The sequence below is a fragment of the Hyperoodon ampullatus genome, assembly GCF_949752795.1.
Source record: "Hyperoodon ampullatus genome assembly, chromosome: 1".
Lineage (NCBI taxonomy): Eukaryota > Metazoa > Chordata > Mammalia > Artiodactyla > Ziphiidae > Hyperoodon > Hyperoodon ampullatus.
The window spans coordinates 26,956,239-26,980,403 of record NC_136914.1 but is presented as its reverse complement, the minus strand read 5'-3'; the positions used below and the strand labels follow the sequence as shown (position 1 = coordinate 26,980,403).

General features: G+C 41.7%; 1 protein-coding gene across 1 annotated transcript in view; it reads left to right on the top strand.

The window, feature by feature from the left end:
* Positions 1 to 11,035: 11,035 nt before the first annotated feature.
* The window catches only part of PKD2 (polycystin 2, transient receptor potential cation channel), a gene marked incomplete at its 5' end in the record, with an annotated part of 51,525 nt that continues 38,395 nt past the window's right edge, over positions 11,036 to 24,165 (top strand). Inside the window, 2 exons of the mRNA XM_079722139.1 lie at positions 11,036 to 11,660; positions 19,110 to 19,223. Coding sequence (XP_079578265.1) covers positions 11,036 to 11,660; positions 19,110 to 19,223 — 739 coding nt within the window. The remainder of the gene's footprint in view (positions 11,661 to 19,109; positions 19,224 to 24,165) is intronic.

Below are 24,165 nucleotides of genomic sequence, written 5' to 3'. Positions count from 1 at the left end.
CTTAAAACTCAACAATAGGAAGATAAACAACACGGTTAAAAAATGGACCTGGGCTTCCCTGGTGGCACAGTGGTTGAGAGTCCGCCTGCCGATGCAGGGGACACGAGTTCGTGCCCCGGTCCGGGAAGATCCCACATGCCGCGGAGCGGCTGGGCCCGTGAGCCATGGCTGCTGAGCCTGCGCGTCCGGAGCCTGTGCTCCGCAACGGGAGAGGCCACAACAGTGAGAGGCCCGCGTACCACAAAAAGAAAAAGAAAAAAAAAAAAAAAAAAAAAAAATGGACCAAAGACCTTAACAGACACCTTACCAAATAAGCATATAAAAAACCTCCACATCATATGTCGTCAGGGAAATGTAAATTAAAACAGTGAGATAACACTACACACCTATTAGAATGGCCAAAATCCAGTACACGGACGACATCAAATCCTGGCAAGGATCACTGCTGGTGGGGATGCAAAATGGTACAGCCACTTTGGAAGACAGTTTGGTAGTTTCTTACAAAACTAAACATACTCTTACCACAGGATACAGCAATTTACCCAAAAGAGTTGAAAACATAACTACACAAAAACCTGCACATGGATGTTTATAGCAACTTTATTCATTATTGCCAAAACTTGGGAGCAACCAAGGTATCAGTAGGTGAAAATGGCCAAATAAACTGTTGTATATCCAGACAACAGAATTTTATGCAGCACTGAAAAGGAATGAGCTCTCAGTCCATGAAAAGACATGGAGAAAACTTTAAAGCATACTACTAAGTGAAAGAAGCCAATCTGAAAAGGTTACATACTGTATGACTCCACTAGATGACCTTCTGGAAAAAGTAAAACTATGCAGACAGTAAAAAGATCAGTGGTTTGCTGGGAGCTAGGGGGTGAGGGAGGGATGAATAAGCGCAGCTCAGAGAATTTTTACCACAGAGAAACTATTCCGTATACACTATAATAATGGATATGTGTCATTATACATTGGTCCAGAACTGTAGAATGTACAATGCCAAAAATGAACGCTAATATAAACGATAGATTTTAAGTGGTAATATTGTGTCAATATAGGCTCATCAATTGTAATAAATGTACTACTCTGGTCAGGATGTTGATAATAGGGGAAGCTATGCATATGTGGAGGCAAGGGTTATCTGGAAAATCTTTGTATTTTCTTCTCAACTTCGTTGTGAAACTAAAACTGACCTAAAGCAAAGTCTTTAAATAAGGGGGAAAGAATATAATAAAGTGAAAAATCTTAACATATCACTTAGATTCACTTAGGAAATAGATGACATGCTCAACAGACTATTTTGACCAAAAGTTATACAGAGCAAACAAGCTTTTATTCTAGGCTAATTCAGCCTCACTACTGAGGCATTACCCTTCTGAGGTTTCTACTCAACACCCCATGTATTGCAAGGTTTCTCTGCTTTGGATGTTTGAAGAATTTAAAAAATTCCCCCTCTATGAGAGCATCAAGAATTTTTCCACCTGCTCCTTTCTGGTAATTCTTCCTCTTGCCTCAGGCAGATTCTTCAAGTGCTTTGAAGACTCAAGGGCAACACCCTGGAGATCTCTGGAGCTCTTTCTCTGTGTGGCTCTCTCCTCTCTGGTACTCTGTGAATTCCATCCACCTTGGCTTCCCCAAATTCTCAACTTACTGTTTTCTCAACTAAGGGAGACTGCACAGCAGCCCATAGGACACACGTTGTTTGTTTATCTTCTTTCAAGGATTACTATTCATCACTGCCCGTTGTCCAATGTTTGAAACCATTCATCATAAATTTTGACTAGTTTCTTATTTATTTAAGGTAAGTGGGTAAATATGTTTCTGTTGCTCCATCAGGGCCAGGAACAGAAATCCTTTAAAAATAATTTTAACTTTGAAAAAAAAGAATGAAAAAGATCAAATAAAATATATGACCATGCGGAAATGAAAAGTGAGCTGGCATAATTCATGAAAGGAATTAAGGATTTAAAATAAATAATTAGGGAAATGAAAGCCACTTTTAAAACTACAAAAATATGAAAAGTACAGTAACATGGGGGACATGATTTGTAAAAATCCTATTAAAAACAAAACCAGAAAATGACAGAAAACATTAGAAAGAGGATAATACAGAAATTAAACAGTAGCTCCAACATATGCATTATTGGTATCCTTGGATTAAAGGAACAAAACAAATGAAACAGAATGTTTCCAAATTATAAAAGTAGAAAGCTTTTCTAAAATAAATGAAAATTTTAATTTACTGATTAAACCTGTACAGTATTTCCCAGAAAAACAATTATGCAGAATGATCGACCCAAATGTGTACTCTTTAAAAAACTCACTAAACAGGTAACTTTTGGACAGAAAAATCAAGTCACCTGCTAAGGCTGAGGGAAAAAAAAATGTGGGTTTAATCAGACCTCCTACTTCTCCATAGCAACATTTAATGACAGAGGAAGGTGGAGAAATGTTTCCAGAATCCTGAAAACAAGAAAAAAAAGATTGAGCCAAAAATATTGTGCCCAGCCCATTTGTTTTATGTTTATGGCAACAGAAAGGCATTCTCAATTTTGTACATATTCTGGAAACAATGAGGCTTTAATGCGTCCACCTTAAAAAAACAACAAAAAAAGAACTGCTTGATAAAAAATCTATCCCAAAAAACTAAATCGAGAGAAGGAACTCAAGGAAAGGGAACTCATATTTAAGAAGTACTGGTAATGAGTACTGAATACACTTAAATGTATAAAATAAATATTATCTTTATTATTTTAGGGAAAAAATGAAAGTTTATAGACTTTGGCTACATAAAAGTTATTGTTAATTTTTAAAAGTGTTTGTCGGTGGAGAGATACATTTGCTAATGTCCTTATCTTTCAGAAGAAGAGTCAAAGGCTACTGAAAAAAAAACTGATGAATTAATAAAATAATTGTTTGATTCATTTAAAGAATTGATGATTGACATTAAAATTTACATTTGTAAGTAATTTCAAAATGTCATTCAGACAGAAACCCAACATAGCTCACTAATGCTCTATGATCAACTGATGAGCAACAGCCCTTTATGGGTCACACCAAAGTAGGGACTGGAACCAGAAAGAGTCATTCAATACAATTAAACCATTAAAATTTACAAATTTAAAAGCTCTTATATAGCCTGTGAGGAAGAGTGAGGGAAGCTACTGTAACCAAAGCAGGAAGGTATTACTAAAAGGTTAAGCACATAAATCAAAGGAACAGAACAGATCATCTAGAAATAAACACTCATATACGGTCAACTGATTCTCAATAATGGTGCAAAGGTGATTCGGTAGAGAAAGGATAGTCTTTTCAACTAATAGTGCTGCAACAGTTGGATATCCATATGCAAAAAAACAAACAAACAACAACCCTCTATTCATACCTCACACCATAAACAAAAGTTATCTTTAAATGGATTATGTGCTGAAATGTAAAACCTGAAATTATAAAACTTCTAGAAGAAAATATGGCAGAAAATGTTCATGGCCTTAAGTGAAGCAAAGATTTCTTAAATATGATACCAAATGGACAATCTATAGACAAAAATTCACAAATTGGACATTATCAAAATTATGAACTTATGCTATTAAAAATACTATAAGAATGAAAAGACATCTTTAAAAGGTCCTTTGGAATAGTATTTAGAGTAAAGATGTCAAAGACACTAAGAAAGAAAAGTATGGTTCGGCATCCCCCTAAATCTCTAATCTCCTAACACTTGCAGAGTGGGTTAGCCTACTAGCTACCCTATATGCCCTATTTAGCCCACTTAGCTCAGACGAGAGGGCCCAATTGTGTGCTCATATAGCATCTTATACTTATAGCATATCATTGACACAACTCTTACCAGTCTGTATGATCCACTTCTATGCAAATCTATTAGTTAGTACTATTCCAGTTGCAAGAGACAGAAACCCAAACTTAAAATAAATTAATCAGAAAAGAAATTCTTGGCTATCGAAGTCCAGGGTTAGATCTAACTTCAATTAGTGCTGGTTTCAGGGGCTCAAATGATGTCATCAGAACCTGGTCATATTCTCCATCTCCTAGGACTCACCTAGGAGCTAGGCTCCAAAACAGTAACAACAAAAACAACAACAATAAAAACCTTCCCAGATGAGTGTCATACAGCACTCACTGGATAATTGCTTTATCTGTGTATAGCTTGTATTTGCAAGCTAGTTATAAGGGCCTTGAAGGCAAAGACAACTTCTTTTGCACCCTAATCATATCTAAGATTATGCTAGATGGTTATAAAGGAGACATTCTGTAAAGTCTGGTAGATCTGGGAAAGCTGTAAGCATCATCCATGTTGGCATCAAAAGGCTTTGGAAAAAATTCTGACATCCTTTTGGAAATCTGGGCTAGTGAAAGTAGAGTTGTATTCAAAATGTCTGAATAACTACACCCAAATGGTAATAATGAATAAGTTTGAGTTGGTAAAGAGAAAAGCCTCACACAATAGCCCAAAGAGCTCTATTCTTGGCCCTATATTATTCAAAATTCTTTTGAATGTGGATAAAGACATATATCTGCATCTGACAAAACTAGAATATGGCAAATTATAAAAATGTATTTTACAATGTTCTTGAATAGCATGGTCACCCAAACATTATCAATAATTCCATTTTGGTATTCTTCCAGTCTTCACATTATACATATTTTCATGTATATATATTGTTGGCTTCCATTAGTCCTCTAGCATAAACATTTTGGCTGCCAACTTGTCTAGACTTACATCCTTACAACTCCAAATCTGGTGGGAAGAAAAGCTTTTCTTTTCCAAGAATTCAAAAAAAAAAAATTCTGTTCTGATTTCCATTGGATAGAACCAGCTCCCATGCCTGTTCTTAAATACCATTTACAGGTGTCAAGGGGACATGATACTCTGGTTGGCCAAGCCTGAGATCCACACCCACCACTTGGGAGCTTAGCAGTGGTGTCAGCCACATCTGAGGCACTCAGGGACTCAGAACGGAAAGGGTTGTTTCCCGAGAAAATTTGATTACCGTTATAATAAGAAAGGGAAATGGCTGCTGGGCTGCTAAACTACAAACTAAATGAGGAAGGGTCTCCACTCTCCAGGAGTTTACAGTCCTACTCAGGAAGACTATGTTAACAGACATTTTCAATATAAGGTGGTAAATGTTGTGATAAAGGTTTGCAAGGTAGAGGGTAAGTAAATTCAAGCAGGGAGATATTTAAAATGGATAACCAACAAAGACCTATTGTATGGCACAGGGAACTCTGCTCAATATTATGTAACAACCTAAATGGGAAAGGAATTTGAAAAAGAGTAGATACATGTATATGTATAACTGAATCACTTTGCTGTCTACCTGAAACTAACACAACAGTGTTAATCAACTATACTCCAATATAAAATAAAAAGTTTAAAAAAAAGAAAAAAAAATTCAAGCAGGGGGGCCAGGTTTGTGGCTAAGGAAGTTTCCAAAAGGAAATGAGGCCTGAGTCTAGCAAGATTCATAAGTCTTTTCAATGTAGAAGAGAGCTTGGGAGTGATGTAAAAATGTTTCCAGGCACCCTTTTTTGTTTTTGTTTTTTACTGAGGTATTGTTAATTTACAATATTATATTAATTTCCAGTGTAAGTGGCATTGTTGACATATAAGACTTGATCCCCTTGAAGGTAGGAGTCATGTCTTATCTTTGCCAGAATTCCACATGGTACCTGGCGTCTAGTGGATAGTCTATATGTGTTTGATGAATTTATTAATATTCCCTCATTATGTCTTCAACGAAAATTCTGCAGGAATTTGTAAGGTTGGTATTTAACCATATTATTCAGAGAAGAAAACTGAGAGAGATTAGATCATCAAAAATCACAGTGCCAACCAACGATGGCTCCAAGGTTACCCCTGCAGAGGCAGGGATATACCCAAACCAAACTCCAGACATTTAGAAGAATACCACAAATCCCAGCCTTGCATTATTAGAGCAGTAAAGTGAGAAATAAAGTAAACATTTTAGCATGGTTGGCAGTTCTTATAAAGCCCCAAACACCAAATTTTCTTCTGATTTCAGATGTCAAGTGATTAAAAACTTATTTTACAATGTTCTTGAATAAATAAGGGCTGAGAAAAAAATTGAGAGAGAAACATGTTTGTTTGGGTGGGTTGCTAAGCAACACCACACATACCAGAGGCTCCTTTTGGATTTCCTTTTGAAGGTGGAATCTGTGGGACCAATGGGTACTTGAGCTTGCGTCTGCTTCATCAGTTCAAACTGGAAAATAAAAGCAAAACAGGAAACAAACAGGCAATTCTAATAGTACAGAAGTCAGAGGTGTAGAGAATGCTAAGCATTAAATTAGGCTAGACTGTTTTTAAAGTTTCCTTTTAAATGACTTCTCTGAATGTCCTCAGTGGCACTAACACTAATAGGTGAGGTTTTATAAGTGTGTCCCCAGAAGAATCAACCACACAGATGAAACAAAACCAAATAGTATCCAAGCTATATTATCTATCCCACACAGTATTTCAGGCCCTATAGATTACTGAAATTTGTAATATGGCAATAGGATGTAGCAAGCAGATGAAGAAAAATATGTTTGTGTATCTCACTTATTTAATAAGGGATAACTTCTTATGAGAAATAGAGTTTTATGATGGGTACTAAAGGAAGGAATTCTGTGGGAAGGGAGAGAAATTTACAACCTCAGGGCCTGCTTGAGCAAAAGCTAGGAGCTCTGAAGGGGCAAAAAAAGTCAAGGTAAAAGCAGGAAAGAGAGTATTGGTAAGCCAGAAAGAATGAATAAATATTAGAGCAGGAAATATATTGGACAGCTGGGGAAGGGTTTATGAAGACTAAGACTGAAATTAGTAGAGAAATTCCTACAATGTAGGATTTAAAGACGCTGTGGATCAAATACTATCCAAGTCATATTACACAAATACTGCTGTGCATTTTAAAAAAGCATATTTCTTTCAATGATTTGTGATTTGAGTTTCAGGTAAGCACACATCTAAATCTGAACTATGTATGTGCGGACACATTTTCAATCAATCTGCATTCTTTGAGGGATGGGGTATAGTCTTAGAAAGAATATTTCAGATTTTGTTTTAAATAATTGACACTACAGAAAGGGGGCATGTTATTATCATTAATTACAGAATAAAGTCTGTACCCCTAACGATGCATCTGAGGCCTTCCATGATCTGGCCTGCCTGCCTGCGCTTCCCACGCCAGCCTGAGCATGGGCAGTCTCTCCTCTCAACCCCTCCCATGCTGAAAACCTTCACTACTGACTTGACACTAAATTATATTCTCCCATCTATTTTTATTTAGACTCAGTGTGTGTATCTCTCCCTTGAGATTATAACTCCCTGAAGGTTGTGTCCAAAGAGTACTTTGTTTTGTATATTCTGACTAAAATAATAATGTTATTTACTATATATAGTAAATGCACAGAATTTGAACTGAATACATAGATAGCACTTGAATTAATTTGTTTATTATTCCTTGATAGTATTGTTTTTCCATTCAGTCTCCTCCTTACATCTCTGGACTCTAGGCCTGCTAGCAGAAAACAGGAAGAACAAACAAGAAATTAATAAGCAGAAATCTATTGTCTTCTAAACCTTGAACTCTGAAAAATCAAAATATCCTTGGGAGACACATATCACAAAACTAAAAACAGCATTTTGAGCAGGGACCATAATAGCTTCAAGTGGGCATAAGCTATTCCAAGGGCCCTTGGAGCCCGGAGGAGAAGTGGTGGCATGCAAAAGTTAAAAAGACCTCTACATGAAGAATTAGGGACCCCTGTCATAGCCAGAGGTCTAGCTGTGTGCCTTAAAATGACTGTACCTGACTAGATTCATTCATTTCCCCAACCAATCCGCGGGGAATGCAAGCTCTTTAATGGCGGGGCTTTTCGCTAGTGTCATTGCTTGCACTCTGTCCTGGCGTTGTGCCTGGCTCCTACTAGGTGCTCAATAAATATTTGTTATGGAATCCTCTGTCTTGGTCATGGAGTGTCCATCTTCAAGAAGCTCATAGTCTGGTTAGGACAAAGACTTCCAAATATGCAACTATAATAGATGAAAATACTTATCCTAAGTAAGCTATAAGAGCTCATAATGCTAACACTTGAACATTTACCATGTGCCAGGCAGTGTGCCCCATGCCTTACATGTATTAATTCACCTAATCTTCACAAAAACCCTGTGAGGTGAACACTATTATTATTTCCATTTTCCGGCACAACGACGTAAAGCCACTTGCCCAAGGTCACAGAGCTAGGAAGTGGCAGATCAGGAACTGAACCGGGGTTCAGAAGTAGCACAGTGTAGGCACAAGACAAAGAGTTAGTCTGACTCAAAGACCACTGAAGTCTCTTCTAGGCCTGGGATTGCAGAAGATGGCACCACTGGTGACAGTGAAGCACTAGGAATACGAGGGAAATGTTTCATGAAACCCCATGCATTTGTAACATACTGGTTCTTCGCAAACTTAGGATGCTCCAGAATCCTCAGAGCAGATTCAAAACGTCAGGCCTGAAATCCTGCAGTTTCTGAATCCATAAGGTTGGAGTGGGGACGTGGAATGGAATGTGTATTTTTAACAAGTGCCACACTGATGTTGAGAATTGTGTTTTAAAAATATTAAATTAGGGCTTCCCTGGTGGCGCAGTGGTTGACAGTCCGCCTGCCGATGCAGGGGACACAGGTTCGTGCCCCGGTCCGGGAGGATCCCACATGCCGCAGAGCGGCTGGGCCCGTGAGCCATGGCCGCTGAGCCTGCGCGTCCGGAGCCTGTGCTCCGCAACGGGAGAGGCCACAGCAGTGAGAGGCCTGCGTACCGCAAAAAAAAAAAAAAAAAAAACTAAACAGACCTATTCTCCAGCGAACACTTTGGCTGAGATTCTGCTCCTTTTTCTCAGGCCTGGCTCTCCTCTGGCCACGTGTCTGTTGGGAATCCTCTGAAGATGCAATCTGGCAGTGCTCTGTTAGGGGCTCCTCAGACGACAGGCATCACAGCCCTTACCCAGGACAGTTATTTCCGGTTTATTTGTCTGTCTCCTCTTGAGGGCAGGGGCTGTGTCATACTGTGCTCTACATGCCAGCTCCTAATTCAGTGTGCAGGAAATGTCTTCTGAAGGAGACTTGATGGACTGCATCAGCCCTGCCCTTGAGAAGCTCATAGTTAAGTGAAGGACACAGATACCGGGATAGATAAGCTACAGGATTAGGTGACAGGTGGCCGTGATTACCTAAATACGAGCAGCATGCTATGAGGGCACAGGGAAGCGGCAATGGGTGCTGCACAGGTGGGAAACCATGCTGGAAAAGCAGACCGGGAGCTGTAATGGGCTGAATTGTGTTCCCCTCAGAAATTCACATGTTGAAGTCCAACCCTAACCCCTCCAACCTGAGTACCTCAGAATGCGACTGTATTTGGAGACTGGGTCTTTTAAAAGGTAATTAAGTTAAAATGCGATCCTTAGAGTGGGGCCGAATCCAATCTGGCTGGTGTCCTCCGAAGAGGAAATTGAGGCATAGACACATACAGAGGGACGACCATGTGAAGACACAGGGAGAAGACGGCCACCTACAAGCCAAGGACGGAGACCTCAGAAGAAACCAACCCTGCCAACACCTTGACCTTAGACTTCCAGCCTCTAGAACTGTGAGACAATAAATGTCTGTCATCTGAGACACCCAGTCTGTGATACTTTGTTACGACAGCCCTAGCAAAAAAAAAATATAGGAGCAGATTATGAAAATTTACCAAGCCAAACTACAGAAATTAAATTTTACCTTTTAAGCTGTCAGAAGCCTCCACGGGTGTCTAAGCATCAATGTGACATAAGCAGGTTTGGTTCCGAACCCAATTTGGAAACAGCGGGTACCCAGAAGTGAAGAATGATGGTGGAGTTGACAGATGCACTGTTCCAATGCAGAATAAAACAAGTCGTAAGGGCCCTGGACTAAATCATTGACAAGAGGGATGAATAACAGAGGTCCTCATCAGACAGACCTTTGTGGGGCAAAAGTAACACAATTTGGGGGAAATGAGGTGTTGGAGGCGCAGAGCAGACAGATGAGGTTATCATGAAGAAGTGTACTTTGGGGAGTGAGGATGCCTCAGATCTCAACTGGGGATACAGGAGGTGAAGCAGGCTTAAAGGAAGAAGGGAAAAGATAATAAACTTCCCTTGGGATAGGTTAAGTTTGAGACAACTGCAGAGCGTCCAGCTGGATGTGCTCCGGAGAGCGGGAATAAAGCTCTGGACCTGGAGCCTGAGGCGGGATTCCGGGACTCACAGACGGGGAGGGGGTGGGAAGGGGGCGGTCGAGCTCTGCGGAGCATCAGCGATCCAAGAGCCCCGCGGCCGAATCCTCGGGGTCCCCGCAACGCGTGGACAGAGGAGCCAACCAGAGAGTCAGGAAACCCTCCAAAAAGCAACAGGATTGGGGGTGGGGGGTGTGCGCGCCAAAGGCCAAGGAAGTCAGCGCTAGGACTCTGTTAGGAGTTTGCTGGTAGTTTTCAAACGGAGGAAAGGTCTTTGCCCCTGCTGCAGACCGGCTCGGGCTGGATCTCGCTTGTTCACGCCGTCGCATAAAGGGGTTTCCCTCTCTCCCTGCACCGCGGTCAACCGAGGCAGAAGTGGCTGGCGGCCAGCAGGGACCCCCAAGCACCCTCTCAGGCAGGCGCAGGCAGTGCCAGCTCCGGAAGCCCTTCCACCCGAACGGAATGGGGGCGCCAGGGCTCCGGCTGCACTCGGGACACGGGCCCAGGCGCCGCTCGTCCAGCGCGCCGGCCGCGGGGGCGGCTGCCTCGCGCCTCCCCCTGCAGCGCGCCGCGGCCGCTGGGCGAGGCAAGGCAAGGCGAGGCGAGGCGGGGGGAGGCGGGCCGAGGGGGCGGGCGAGGGACGCGGGACTCTGGGGAGCTCGGGGGCGGAGAGCAGGAGGCGGCGGGCCCCGGGAAGAAAGGAACATGGCTCCTGCGGCGGACAGCGCCGAGCGCGGCACGGGGCGACGGCGCGCCGGGCGCCAGTGACCGCCATGGTGAACTCGAGCCGCGTGCAGCCGCAGCAGCCCGGGGACTCGAAGCGGACGCCGGCGCCCCGAGCGGCGGGCCCGGGCCGGCTGATGGCGGGCGGGCGGGCCGCGGGCGCCGGCCTCGCCGGCCCGGGCGGCCTCCGCGAGCAGAGGGGCCTGGAGATCGAGATGGAGCGCATCCGGCAGGCGGCCGCGCGGGACCCCCCGGCCGGAGCCTCGGCCTCCCCATCTCCTCCGCTCTCGTCGTGCTCGCGGCAGGCGTGGAGCCGCGACAACCCGGGCTTCGAGGCCGAGGAGGAGGAGGAGGAAGAGGAGGTGGAGGGAGAAGAAGGGGGAATGGTGGTGGAGATGGACGTAGAGTGGCGCCCGGGCAGCCGGAGGTCGGTCGCCTCCTCGGCCGTGAGCTCTGTGGGCTCCCGGGGCCGGGGGCTGGGGGGCTACCACAGCGCGGGCCCTCCGAACGGGAGGCGGCGCCAGCGAGAGGACCAGGGCCCGCCGAGCCCCAGCCCGGCCGGCGGCGGCGGCGGCGGCGGCGGCGGCGGCGGGGACCCGCTCCATCGCCACCTCCCCCTGGACGGGCAGCTGCCCCGAGTGGCCTGGGCCGAGAGGCTGGTTCGCGGGCTGCGAGGTAAGAGCGCGACCCTCGGCGGCTGATGCACAAACCAGAAGTGCGGGCGCCGCCAGAGCCATCGCCCGCGGAGGGCAGTTCTCCAGGGCTCCCGCTCGCGTTCCCATTGCGTCCCCGCCTCCCTAGGAAGCGTCTTCCGCACCTCTGCTAATTCCGTTCTATTTCCGGTACCCAGCACAGAATTCCACTGCGCCCTTGTTGGTGCAAATTTATTGGATACCTCCTAAAAGATGTGTCAGCTTATGTTTACCTTTGGAAATAAGTGAAAGCCGTATTAGAGCGAAGGGGTACATCTGGAGGGTTTTTTTTTCCCTGTAGGGAAAAAAAATATTCTAAGGCAACTAATGGTGGTTGCAACTGCATATTTGCGAATTTCACTAAATGAAAACTAAACTTATGTGCTAGTACCCATGGTCTTTCACTGTCCTGGATGCCCTGTTGCCCCTTATCCCTTTCCGGAATGGGTACGCAGTACAGTGTCCTAGTTGTGGAAGGAGCGTCATTGGATAGTCATTGATGTTGTTTTGGCGGTGTCTGGTTGTTTGCGGGAGAGGGAGCTGTTAAGAACGCCACGAATAGAATAAACTGTCTAGGAAAACAGTTATTCGGCCATTTCTAAGTCTAGGTATTTTTCTAAAACAGTTGCAAAGTAAATGCTAATGTTGTTTTTAAAACTTGAAAGTATGTTTTTAAATAACTAAGTTAATGTTCTTTGAAATTCCAGTGAGACAGTGAGGTCATCAGATACCAGCTGTGTGGAAATGTGTGAGTTCGGTGCACCCAGCTCTCCAAAAGGCAGGAAAGGAATTTTCAAAATTGCCAGTGCCTATTAAGAGGACACAAATTTTCCAAGAGCAAATGGGATCCTGTTTTTGCAAAGTTTTGTCAGAGGCATCTTTGGAAAAGAGTTGCATTGGCTCCTGCCATCCAAGTGACTTTAACCTCTACTCTTAAGAGTTTTCCATTCTCAGTTCTTTTGAAAATTGCCCTTCCCTTCTCTTCCTGTCAGTTTTGAAAATCTTGCACAAAAAGCTATCCAGGTGTTTTTACAGCAACGTGATTAACACCAAGTCAGGCCTATACCGGAACCCAGTTCTACCACATATTGGCTACATGACCTCGAGCAAATTGCCTAACCTCTCTGATCCCCAGTTTTTGAATTTTTTTTAAAGAGATAATCATAATACTTAGTTCTTGACTTGGGAGGATTAAATGAAGTGAAACGTAAAACGTGTAGCAAGTCTCTGCCATGTTGTGAGTGCTTCATAAATAGAAATTAAATCATAGATTCTAAAAGTGTACATTTTGGTACTCTTACACAGTGATTATGCTAGTTAATTTGATTCAGAGCATGGTGGGGACCAAAAGATCCTTTTTTGAATAACCTGTGTGAGTAGATTAGTAAAAAACTCTTATACTTCTTTAAGGTTGTTAAATTGTTTAATTGTGCTCTTTAAAGTATTCACTGAAATGAGAGGAGTTTCTTATAAGTTAATAAATAATGGAAAGTCATGATCCTGTTAATTCAGCTTAAGTATTTGATAACACTTAATGTTCTTTGAATAAACTCAATAATGGAATATAATGAAATGAAATATATGAGTGTATGTATAAGTTTATCTCTTTTAAAAAAAGTTTCAGAAAATTTACAATGAATAAGGTAACAGTAAAACTTCTAGTCACACCTTGTCAGTGGTCTAATTAGTAGGAGAATAGAATCATGAAAATCTTATTTACAGAAAAATTTAGAATAAATTTTATTTTATTTCTTTTATGAAGAAATATAATTGATACTCTTGTCACTTATTAAGTAACAAGTAACATTTGTTAAATAATTAGTGACTATACCAGGTGCTACCAAAAAAAGAAAAAAAAATAGCACATCACCATTTTCCTATGGACAGAAACCCAGAAAAGTGAAATGAATAACCATGAATGAGTTGTGATTTTTTTTCCCCCTCTTGGGATACCGATGACAAAAATCTTACATACATCGTATAAGTAGTGCCCAGGGTCAGAAGAGAGAGTGACTTGGAATTTCTAAAGGTAGGAGCAAGTACTCAAATTTGGAGTGGTCAGGAGCTTCCCTGGAGGTCTCCAACCTTTGTGACTTTATGTAACTCACTTAGACTTCCTGGCCTCTGTTCCTCATTTATAAAATGGAAGAGTTGAACCTAATCTTCAAGGTCCCTTCTAGCTTCAGCATACCCTGTGTTGTTGTTAAAAGACATGAATCTGAGCTGGACAGCAAATGGTCATTTCTCTCCTTGGACACTAAATAGATCTATCCTCTTAGCAGGAGTAAGATAGCAACGAAGAAATGTTTGAGACCTGATGATGGGAAGCATTGTGTCTAACTAAGGAATTAAGGATTTACCCCTAAATATTAGGAAGCAGTTGAAAAGTTTTGAGCAGAGGCAGAGCACGTTGGAAGGGAATATGAGTCAAGCAGTGTGCTGGGCAGGAGAGCTTGCAGAAGGGGACAGGGGAGCAGGCGGACCAGGTAGGAGGCAGCCAGCGAAGGGGTGATGAAGGGCTGCACCGAAAGAAGCAAAGGATGGCTGAAAGATTGAAAGACTGCTCAAACTAAAAGGTATCCCCAACCCAGTGATCTTGTTTACTTTTTTCTTAGCAAACGCTTCTTAATGCAGAGAGAAAATTTGAGACTCTACATGAGTTATCATATTTTCTGAATTTCCAAAGTTGAATGTGTTTTATGGATGTATCAGTTTACTGAAGTTACTTTCTGTTTGTTATTTCAGACATTTATGCTTGGTTGGTTTTTTGTTTGTTTTCCTGGAGAAATCATAAAGAACTAGCTATATTGGTCAGGGTGGGCTAAGTTGCTATAACAAATACATACCTCCTCTCCCATTCACTATATTGTATCATCACTGTCCATATCCAGAACTTTTTTATCATCCCAAATAGAAGGTCTGCCCATTAAACAATAACTCCCAGTTCTCCTCCTCTTCCCCCCACGCCCAGCCTGTCTTCCGCTTTCTGACTCTATGAATTTTCCTATACTGGGTACCTCATATTAGTGGAATCACGCAGTATTTGTCCTCCCATATCTGGCTTATTTCACTTAGTATAACGTTTTCGAGGTTTATCCATGTTGTAGCATGTATCTGAACTTCATTCATTTTTGATGACTGAATAGTATTCCCTTGTATGTATATACCACATTTTGTTTCTCCATTCATCAGTTGATGAACACTGGGGTTGTTTCTACCTTTTGGCTATTATGACTTTCCCTTTATTTTTAATCCAACCCTCACTCCATAATTGCTTCCTTTTCTCTTTTTATTTGCACTATAATTGTGAACAAATGAGATTTTGTATTTTCATTGCATGGGGATTTTTTTTGAGGGAGGGTTGCTACTCTGCGGGGTGTGATAAGGCTATGCTAGTAACAGAATTTGTGCAGTCAACAAACATTTATTGAGCATCTCCCTTGTGGTAGGTACTAGGGATACAGAGATGAATAATACAAGATCCCAACTCCCAAGGAGTTTAGAGTTTAGTAGGGGGGTGAGAAGTGTAAGTAAATCATTGCAACGCCAGGTCCCAGTTGTGGGAGGGACCCAAAGAAGAGAGGACCAGCTCTACCTGGGGAGGTTAGAAGAAGTGAATCTTGAGTTATGTTTTGAAGGATTCACGGGGGAGCTGGAGGAGGGAAAAATAGAGAAGTAAGACCAAGCAAGCTTGTAGCTCATTGGTACTTTTTCCTGTAGGCAGAGTCAGTGAGGGCTTCAAGCAGGGAGCTGATATGATATGCCAATCTGAAGATGATGCTAGCAAGAATGTAGAGAATGGGGTGAGGTGCATAGCGCCAAATACTGGGAGAATAGATCAGGATAAAGTGACAAAGGTGATAAAGTGATAAAGTGTCAGTTGCACTGACAATCCTCAGTGCAACTGAGGATTGTGAGCTGGGATGAAAGAACGCTAGATGAAAGAGAGAAACCATCAGAATTGTGGACCAACTCCATGTGAGGGTTATGAAAAGGGCCTATTCTAGGATGAAACCCATGCTTCTGGGTTGGTACCATTAACCCACACAGGGCAAATAGGTTTCTAGAGAAAGGAAAAAAAGAGAAATCTCAGTTTGGGGCATGTGAGTATGAGTTGTCTGTGGAATATGCAGGTAGATCTGGCCATTAGCTGTGGCACATACCTGCCTGCATCTCAGGAGGGGGCTGCCTAAGAAATTTGAGATTCAAGCTTCAGTATCATCAGGTAGCAACTGACTATTCTGTAGAAAACGGACCAATAGTAAAAAGTCACTTCCCTTTCTGAAGGTGTCCCTGCAATTCAAATCACTATGAAGAAGGATTGTATTTATCTTCCTAAGCAAGGCCCACATGTGTCTAAGCACGAAAACAGGATTCTTTTATGATGTGAGTGCAATGAGAATTTGGTCAGGCTATTCACAATGACTTCAAAGTCCATATGGATTTGGGTCTCCATGCTATTCTCAAATCTGGACAAACTAGGCGTCAGAAGTAGGACATTTCAGATTTGGACCTGTTTCTGAAGCCATAAAAGGGCCTCTTTCCGCCACTCTATTGCTGTACACATAATATTTCTAATTCCCAGAACAACCCCACAGAGAGGTACTGTTACCTCATTTCCAAATGAGGAAGTGGAGGCTCATGGCGTTAGGTAAGGTCTCACCGCTCCTAAGTGGCTGACCCTTCATCTGAACACAGCTTGGATTCCAGACCTCCACACTGCACCTTGTCACGATCAGTGAGTCACAGCGGGTTAATGTATTTCAGGTGGGACAGGGTTAGTGTGAGGCAAAGGGGCCACACTGAATTGTTTTTACCATGGAACTGAGATAGTAACAGGTGAAACGCTACCATCGCTGGAATTAGCTTCCAAATAATTGACGAGTGGGTGAGGGTTTCCACGAATCAAGGCTGGTGTTGAGTTGGTAACTGTTGAAGCTGGGTGAAGGGTACATGGGAGTTCATTATGTCGTTCTCTCTTTGTGATTCTTTTTATATATTTCAAAATAAAAAGGGTTTGGAAGCATTTGGATAAAAGAGTTGCAAAATGGTATGTTTTCCAAAGTCAGTCATTTATGTTGGAGACCTTTTTGGTGCTCTGCATTACCCATCTCAGACTTCTCCCGTATGCATATTAATAAGTAACACTTATTGTTGAGGTGATGGGCTCTGACTTTGGGCTCCGGCATTGACTAAGCACCTTCTTACACAGGAAGGAAATTGCACATTGTCCGGTGTCCCCTCACATCATGTTCTCCTAACAGATGGAGACACGTTATGTACTGAACGTGAGTGCCTGGAGGTACTCCCTCCGCAGCTGGGATGATGGCGGGAAGAGACAACAGTTGTTTTTGAAGAATGCTCCCATTTTGGACGTGAACGCTGCCACTTCAGCATTCTTATTCTGTCATCCCTGATGAGAACTAAACATGGGAAGTAGTTGGCTACAGGACAGCTGTTTTTTCCGTTTGTGGATGCAGCATTCCTCACCCATCAGGATGTGAAGGGATCCCTGTATCCTAAGACGGACCCTACTACATACACACCCAGTGGGGAAACTGGATGACATTTGTAAAGCAATAAGTATTTGAGGAGGTAGCTAGAGAAATTTAGAAAAAAGTAAATGCATAGAGATATAGTCACATAAAATATACATAAAAGGGCTTGTTTCTTTTCATTTGAAATGTTTCATTCAAGGGCTAGAATTAAATTGCCATAGACCATTGCAAATTTAGCCTGAAGAAAATTCGATAGGAGTTTGGTGTTTTCTGTTTATAGGTCAAGCAAAACCATTTGCAAATATTAAGAACCATGACTTTTCCTTATTGCATAATTGTTTATAAACCATGGGAAAGAGTGAAATCACCGACCAAGTGAGACAAGGCAACAGTCTCTCCGGATGGTCAAGGGACTAGCAATTTCCACTTATGTGTATATTTTAGGCCTGGCCTCCAAAAGAAATACGCCCAGAGAAATGGTGTGGTTTTGTCCAGGGCTACTGAGCCTAATATTTGGCTGCCTCTGTGTTATTCTGAGCTGTAATTTTCCATGTCATCTAAGTTCGTAATAATTCTTTACTATGATGGAGTTTCAGCGAGCAAACATTCTGCTTGGTGCATTTCTTCTGAGTGAGTAATCCCCTGACAACCACCAGGTGTTGGCAGAAGCAAACCTGGTCATAAGTCATGCTCTCCTTTCGGCGTGGTGAAACCTAGGACGCGTAACCCAGTGTATTTGAGGGCAGATGCTGATTTTTCCTGAAGGAAATTTGGGAGAAAAGAAGAAAAGGAAATGAAATACCCCAATTTAGGAGTAGAACTAATGTATGATTATAAGACTTAAAAAGTACATAAACACTAGCAATGAAGTCATTTCTTCCAAGTGCAAGACCATATACCATTTTCCCCTTGTTCTCTGTGTGGCTGGATTGTGGCATCAGTGGCTCTGTGAGTTTCTGTGATGGAAGGGGTTAAAGTCTGTGGGATAGAAGTGTGAGGCAATTTGCCATTAACAGCTGACCTAATCTAACAGAAAGAATTGAGTGGTTTGTCTTTTTTGGAAAACACTAAGGCTCTTCCAAGTAACCAGCAGTGTGACTTGACCACACTGCTCACTAGCGGGGGTTTGGACGGCCACCATGTCTGTCTGCTGGCTGCGTCCACAACTGTGGGATCTCTCTCCAGGCAGCTCACCATGGCTTATGTCATCTTCGCTCAGCCGGCCCAACGCTTTTTCCATCTGCTAAAATATGGAGCACGGTTGCTGCTTTTACCCTTCCTCCAAAGAGAGAGAGAAGGCGGATGAGTTTGTTGCTTTTCATTTAAAAATCATACGTTAATTGGAATTTTAAAAAACTGTTCAGCTAAGCATGTTTAGTGTAATCAGTCAGCACTGAATTTCTTAAAAGGCAAAAATGGGTACAGAGCAGAGATTTTTACACCAGTGTGTTAGAAGCTTGATAGATGTTTCCATAATGAAATGGTGCTCCAACCAGGACCTCTTTTCATCAGGGGTGACCTAAAAAACATCGTTTGCAACGTTACATCATGTACTAACAAGGATAATTAATTTAGTAACATGGTAATTCCTCCCACATATAGGAAGGACTGACGTGCATGCATAATTATTAAACCTAAATTTCCTCTTCTCTTTCTAAATTTTTACTAAGATATTTTCTAATGAGGTTGGGAGTTCAGACAATGATCAGATCATTGCCTTGTGTTTTGCACATCTAGGGGGATAGTAGAGGCTGATGTATTCCTAAATTAAGGGTACTCCTGCTAAAACCATTTCTCGGTTGCCTTTAGAGCAGGCTAAAAAAAAAATCCAAGAGAATCTCCCTTAAAGGTATACTGTTTTTTATGTGTTTTTCCTTTTGCCATTCATGAGATTTTTTAAAAATAAAATGACATCTTTTATTACTATTTTAAAGGTCTCTGGGGAACAAGACTCATGGAGGAAAGCAGCACTGACCGAGAGAAACACCTTAAAAGTGTTTTACGGGAACTGGCCACATATCTCCTTTTTCTCATAGTCCTGTGCATCTGTAAGTAGAACATTTTCTTCCACTAGAGGAAAAGTTTTGAAAATATTTGACCTGTCAAAATTATGATTAAGAGGAATTGTAGATGCATCAGTACCGGTTAATTCAGAAGTTCTCTTCTCTGTTATCAATTCCAATTCACAATCTGGGAAAGCTCTCCTCTCTCCTCTGGTAAACATTGATCAAAATTCGGCATTATTTGATTGGCCAGTTTGTTGTCAGTTGTGACCATTTTCACTATGAGATGCACAGGGTGACCTGCCAGACACCAAGTAACCAAGTAAAAGGATTTTTGTATTAGATTCTTAACAATAATTACAGCATCACTATTATTACATCAGTTAATGTAAAGTGTACACAGGAATTATTTTCCAAGTTTAACTTTCAGAAAATACAAATAATATCACCTAATATTGCTTTTATGTCTATTTATATTTAAAAGTCCCCTTTTTTTGGATTTGGATGTGTTGTGTGGATGCCTTCATTCTAACTAATCATTTCTTCCAAATCTTCAATAATCGTAGATTTTTACTCTGTAGGAAACTTCCTGCAGACTCATCTCTTTCTGTTTTCTTTTTCCTTTCTTCTTCAATACATTCCTGCATTGACTGGGAGGGGAGGGATGCCTTAGCCAGAAACAAGCCTTAGAAACCGTTTGCCTCAAAGTCCGGAAGGTCACGGGCAATGGACTTACCCTCTGAATCAGAGGATATTGGTTGATGGAGTTCTGTTGTGTCCTCTCTAAAGCCCTTTATGAGAACAGACAGGAAGCAGACGTATGACCACCAGGACCTCTTAGCATATTCCTCAGGGAAAGGAGTTTGTTCTTACAGTGTACACTTAGAAATGCTTAAAAACCAACATCAACCGTGGAAAGAGTTCCCTTCTTTGTAAATGGAGAGAGTCATGATTTAATCAATACTTTAATAATGCCATTCTTATTACATTAAAATGGACCACCTTGAATTTAATTGACTAAGTGCTAAAAGCTTCCTTTAAAAATGTTTTTTGTTTACTAGATTTATAAGAAGATGTGTAAGTTGAACATAAAAGATGAAGGAAACATTTAAGCTTTTGATATTTGTAATTTTAAGAAATTGAATATTGATGTATTTAATATCCCCACACTGATTTTTACTAATACTAGTAAGCTCTTAATGAGCCTCAAACAGGGCATGACTTCTTCTCACATTTTTCTGAGAATTTGACTATCCAAGTGGGAACTTAAGAAAAAGAAAAAAAAAGAAGTTATTTAAGCTAAAAAGTATATATGTATGAACAACATTCGTTTTCTTGCTTTTTTCTTCCTAATTTTCTGAACTTTTCTGTTGTTTAGGAAGGAATCTCATTACTTTGAAAAGCATGTTATCGAAGAAATGCTGAAAACCTAGAAATGATCTATTCAGTACATTAAAAGTTATTAAGAAAGAGATGTGATATTTTTTAACTTTTATGTTCTAAGCTGTTAGAGTAAATGCTGAAGTGAAGTTTGCTCCCAGCGTAGAAATGGTGCTTAAATATTAAACTTCAGTGGCCTTAAATTTTAACAGGTAGATTAGAATCATTATTATTACTAATTTTTTTCGAGCATGACACATACATTCATACATAGATTTTATGCAAAATAAAATATAAGACTCCTATAAGTCTAAAATTTCAGTGTTCCCCAAAATTGCCTGAACATCAGAATCACCAAGAGAATTTTTTTTTATAATTATAGTTTGCCTGGATCTACTAAATCAAAGCCTTCCAGATATGGCCCAGAGAAGTGAATTTTCAGATGCCCTGACCAGGTTTGGGAACTAGGCCAGATAAATAAACTGAATAGCTAGAGTTTTAGGAAACAAGCTTGTCATATAACTAACTAGTGTTTTCTTATTTATTTTAGAATTTTTATGCTTTTTGTTCTTTTTCACACTCATCACACTTTTTCTTATATCAGCTACATTTTTTACATAGGCAAAGTTTTTTTTTCAAAATATTGTAGAATCTCTGGGTAAGAAGGAATCTTGGCAGTCATGGCTCAAACCTCCACTGAATGCTAAAACTCCCCCCTGCAGCATCCTTCCCAAAAGGTCAGTCATCCTGCCTGCAGTTGAGCAAGAGTTCCAGGTTAAGGGACTGACTCCTTTGAAATAGTTCATTTTATTTTTCTGTGGCTGTGTTAGAAAGTTCTTCCTTATGCAAAACCAAAGCCTGTCCTCATCTGACTTCCCGTCTTAGTTCTACTCTCTAAGCCAGCCTAATACCAGGGACCTTTCCCATGTCTCTCCTCCAGTTTCGCCCGTCAGAAGTTTGGAGACAGACGTTCAATCTCCTCCAAGTCTTCTCTAGGTTAAACCTTTCCAGTTCCCTCAGCTGTTGATCATGTGATCGGAGACATGCCTTAGAACAACCCACCTGATAGAAACTCCCTCCAGTTTATCAGAGTCCCCCCCCTTTTTTTTAAGAGGGCACATTTATTGTCACTGTTCCAAATGTACCCAAAACATGAGAAAATAACCCCCAACTCAATTCCCCTCACCTCCACAACATTCTCCCCAACACAAATAATTTTTCCCAAAACCACAAACATAAACTGGTTCTGATATTCTCATAAACAGTGCACCTAAGCTGCGTCTTTATTCCCGTCTTGCCCCTAGGTTCTTCATAACCATTTTTGTTTGTTTGTTTGTTTGTTTTGTTTTGTTTTTTAGATTCCATATATATGTGTCAGCATACAGTATTTGTTTTTCTCTTTCTGACTTACTTCACTCTGTATGACAGACTCTAGGTCCATCCACCTCACTACAAATAACTCAATTTCGTTTCCTTTTATTCCATTGGAGTATTCCATGGAGTAATATTCTATTGTATATATGTGCCACATCTTCTTTATCCATTCATCTGTCGATGGACACTTAGGTGGCTTCCACCTCCTGGCTATTGTAAATAGAGCTGCGATGAACATTGTGGTACATGACTCTTTGAATTCACGTGCAGTCTTAAGTTCACAGGCTACAGTCCATGGGAAGTAACTGCTAAAGACCAACTATGGCTTGAAAGCTCTCTGTCCTTTCAGTACTGGACAAAAACTACAATAACAAGAAATGTATATTCATATATAAATATTACTTTAAACATGGCCTTTACTCCACGTGCATAGCTGTCTCTTTATTTCTTCGTGGTAACTTCTGTGTAAATATTACATGCTCTTCTCTCTTGTTTTTTTAAAAAAAAATTACACTACTTAATACAGGCAGGCATTCACAAAAGCACTTGTGTTGACAACCTCTATCCCTCAAAGATTTCCATCACAACTTGTTACTTACCTTTGAATCTTAACCAAAACTGCATTAAAATGTTTGGGAGTGTTAATCATTTTAATTCAGCTCTCTGGTTTATTCTGCAGCCTCACTCTGCCTCCTGAAAGGCCCTCACCCAGGTCACCAGGGACGTCTTAACTGCCAAATTTTATGGGCTCCTTTTAGCCTCTCTCTCTCATGTGGTCCCAAATGAGACATTTGGCATTCTACAAACTTCCCTCTTTGGCTTCTGTGACTCCCTCTCTTCCCGTATCCCTCCTTACCCTATTCACTTTCTTCATTTTTTTCTTTCTGAAATGTGTTTAGACAGATGATTCTCTGTGACTGGGTCTTTGGCTTTCTCTTCAAGGGATCTTTCCTGCAGCTTCAACGGGTCCTGTACGCTGGTGCTCCCAAGTTCCTCTCGGCCTCTCATGGACCACGAATCTTGCGCCAGCTTTTACTGGACCTCTCCACTGGTGCATCTCAGGGGCACCCTTAACATTTCTCAACCTGGACTCATCCTGTCCATCCAAACATGCTTTGCTCACGTTCTCTATCTGGGTTACTATTAACATCACCCCCATGAATCCTCTCCCCAAACCTGGGCATCATCCTAGATGCTTTCTCTCTCTCTTCTCGTGGGATCATTCCACGTACTTCTTCTGTAGTGCCTCTCAAATCTGTCTTCTTTTGTAGATTGCTGTTGTCCCTCTTTTTAATCTTTATTATCTCTCTCCTGGATTATTCATTGATTCAATGGACTGTTTAGTAATTTAATTAAGAACATATATAGCCCTGGCCTTAGATGTGGTTAGTGATGAGAAAGAACACAGCTGGGGAAGAGGATTCCCCGACAGAGAAGGCCTCTCTGAGGCCTGAAGCAAGAATGGGAGCCAGTCAGTTGAAGAGGAGACTGTGTGAGTGAATGTTCTGAGGCAGGAAAGAGCTCAGAACATTCCAGAAGCGGAGTGAAGATAGTGATTGGAGAGAGTGCTGTCAGATAAGGTCAGGGGTCAGACCCTACAGGTCCAGTAGGCTTTGGTAAGGGGAAGCCAGGGTTTTAAGTAGGGGGTGGTAAGATTTATTTAAATTTTAAGATGATGGCTCTGAATGCCATTGGAACACAGACTGGATGGGACCCAATGTCTGGACTTTAGGACTCCCAGGCACTGGCTCCGGACTGCTGTCTCTGAAACCACATTAAATCAGGTCACTCTTTTCATCGAACATGCTATAGTCACCTCACCTTCGAGATAAAAGTTTGAAATCTTTACATGATAGACTAGTCTCTCACTGTATGATCTTTGCTTACTTCTTCCGACCTGTGAATATCTGGTACTTCAACCGCATCAAACTACTCACGAGTCTCAAAAAGGCCTTGGACTATGCTGTCCCTTTCCTGTCAGTCTGTTTAGTTCCTCCTCATCCTTCAAGGTCAGCTCAAGAGCCAGATCTACGGAGAGGCCTTTATCAACCAGCCCCCTCCCATAGTACGTGCCCCTCACGCTGGATTGTCAGACACGTTCACGCACTTGTGTCCCTCAGTGCAGGGGCAGGGGAGGGGCAGCTGGTAGGCACGTCTCAGAGGTGGCACATAGATGTTCTCCCTAAATGTCGGCCACTTGGCCCATTTTCATTTTCTCTCGTGTTCACTCGTA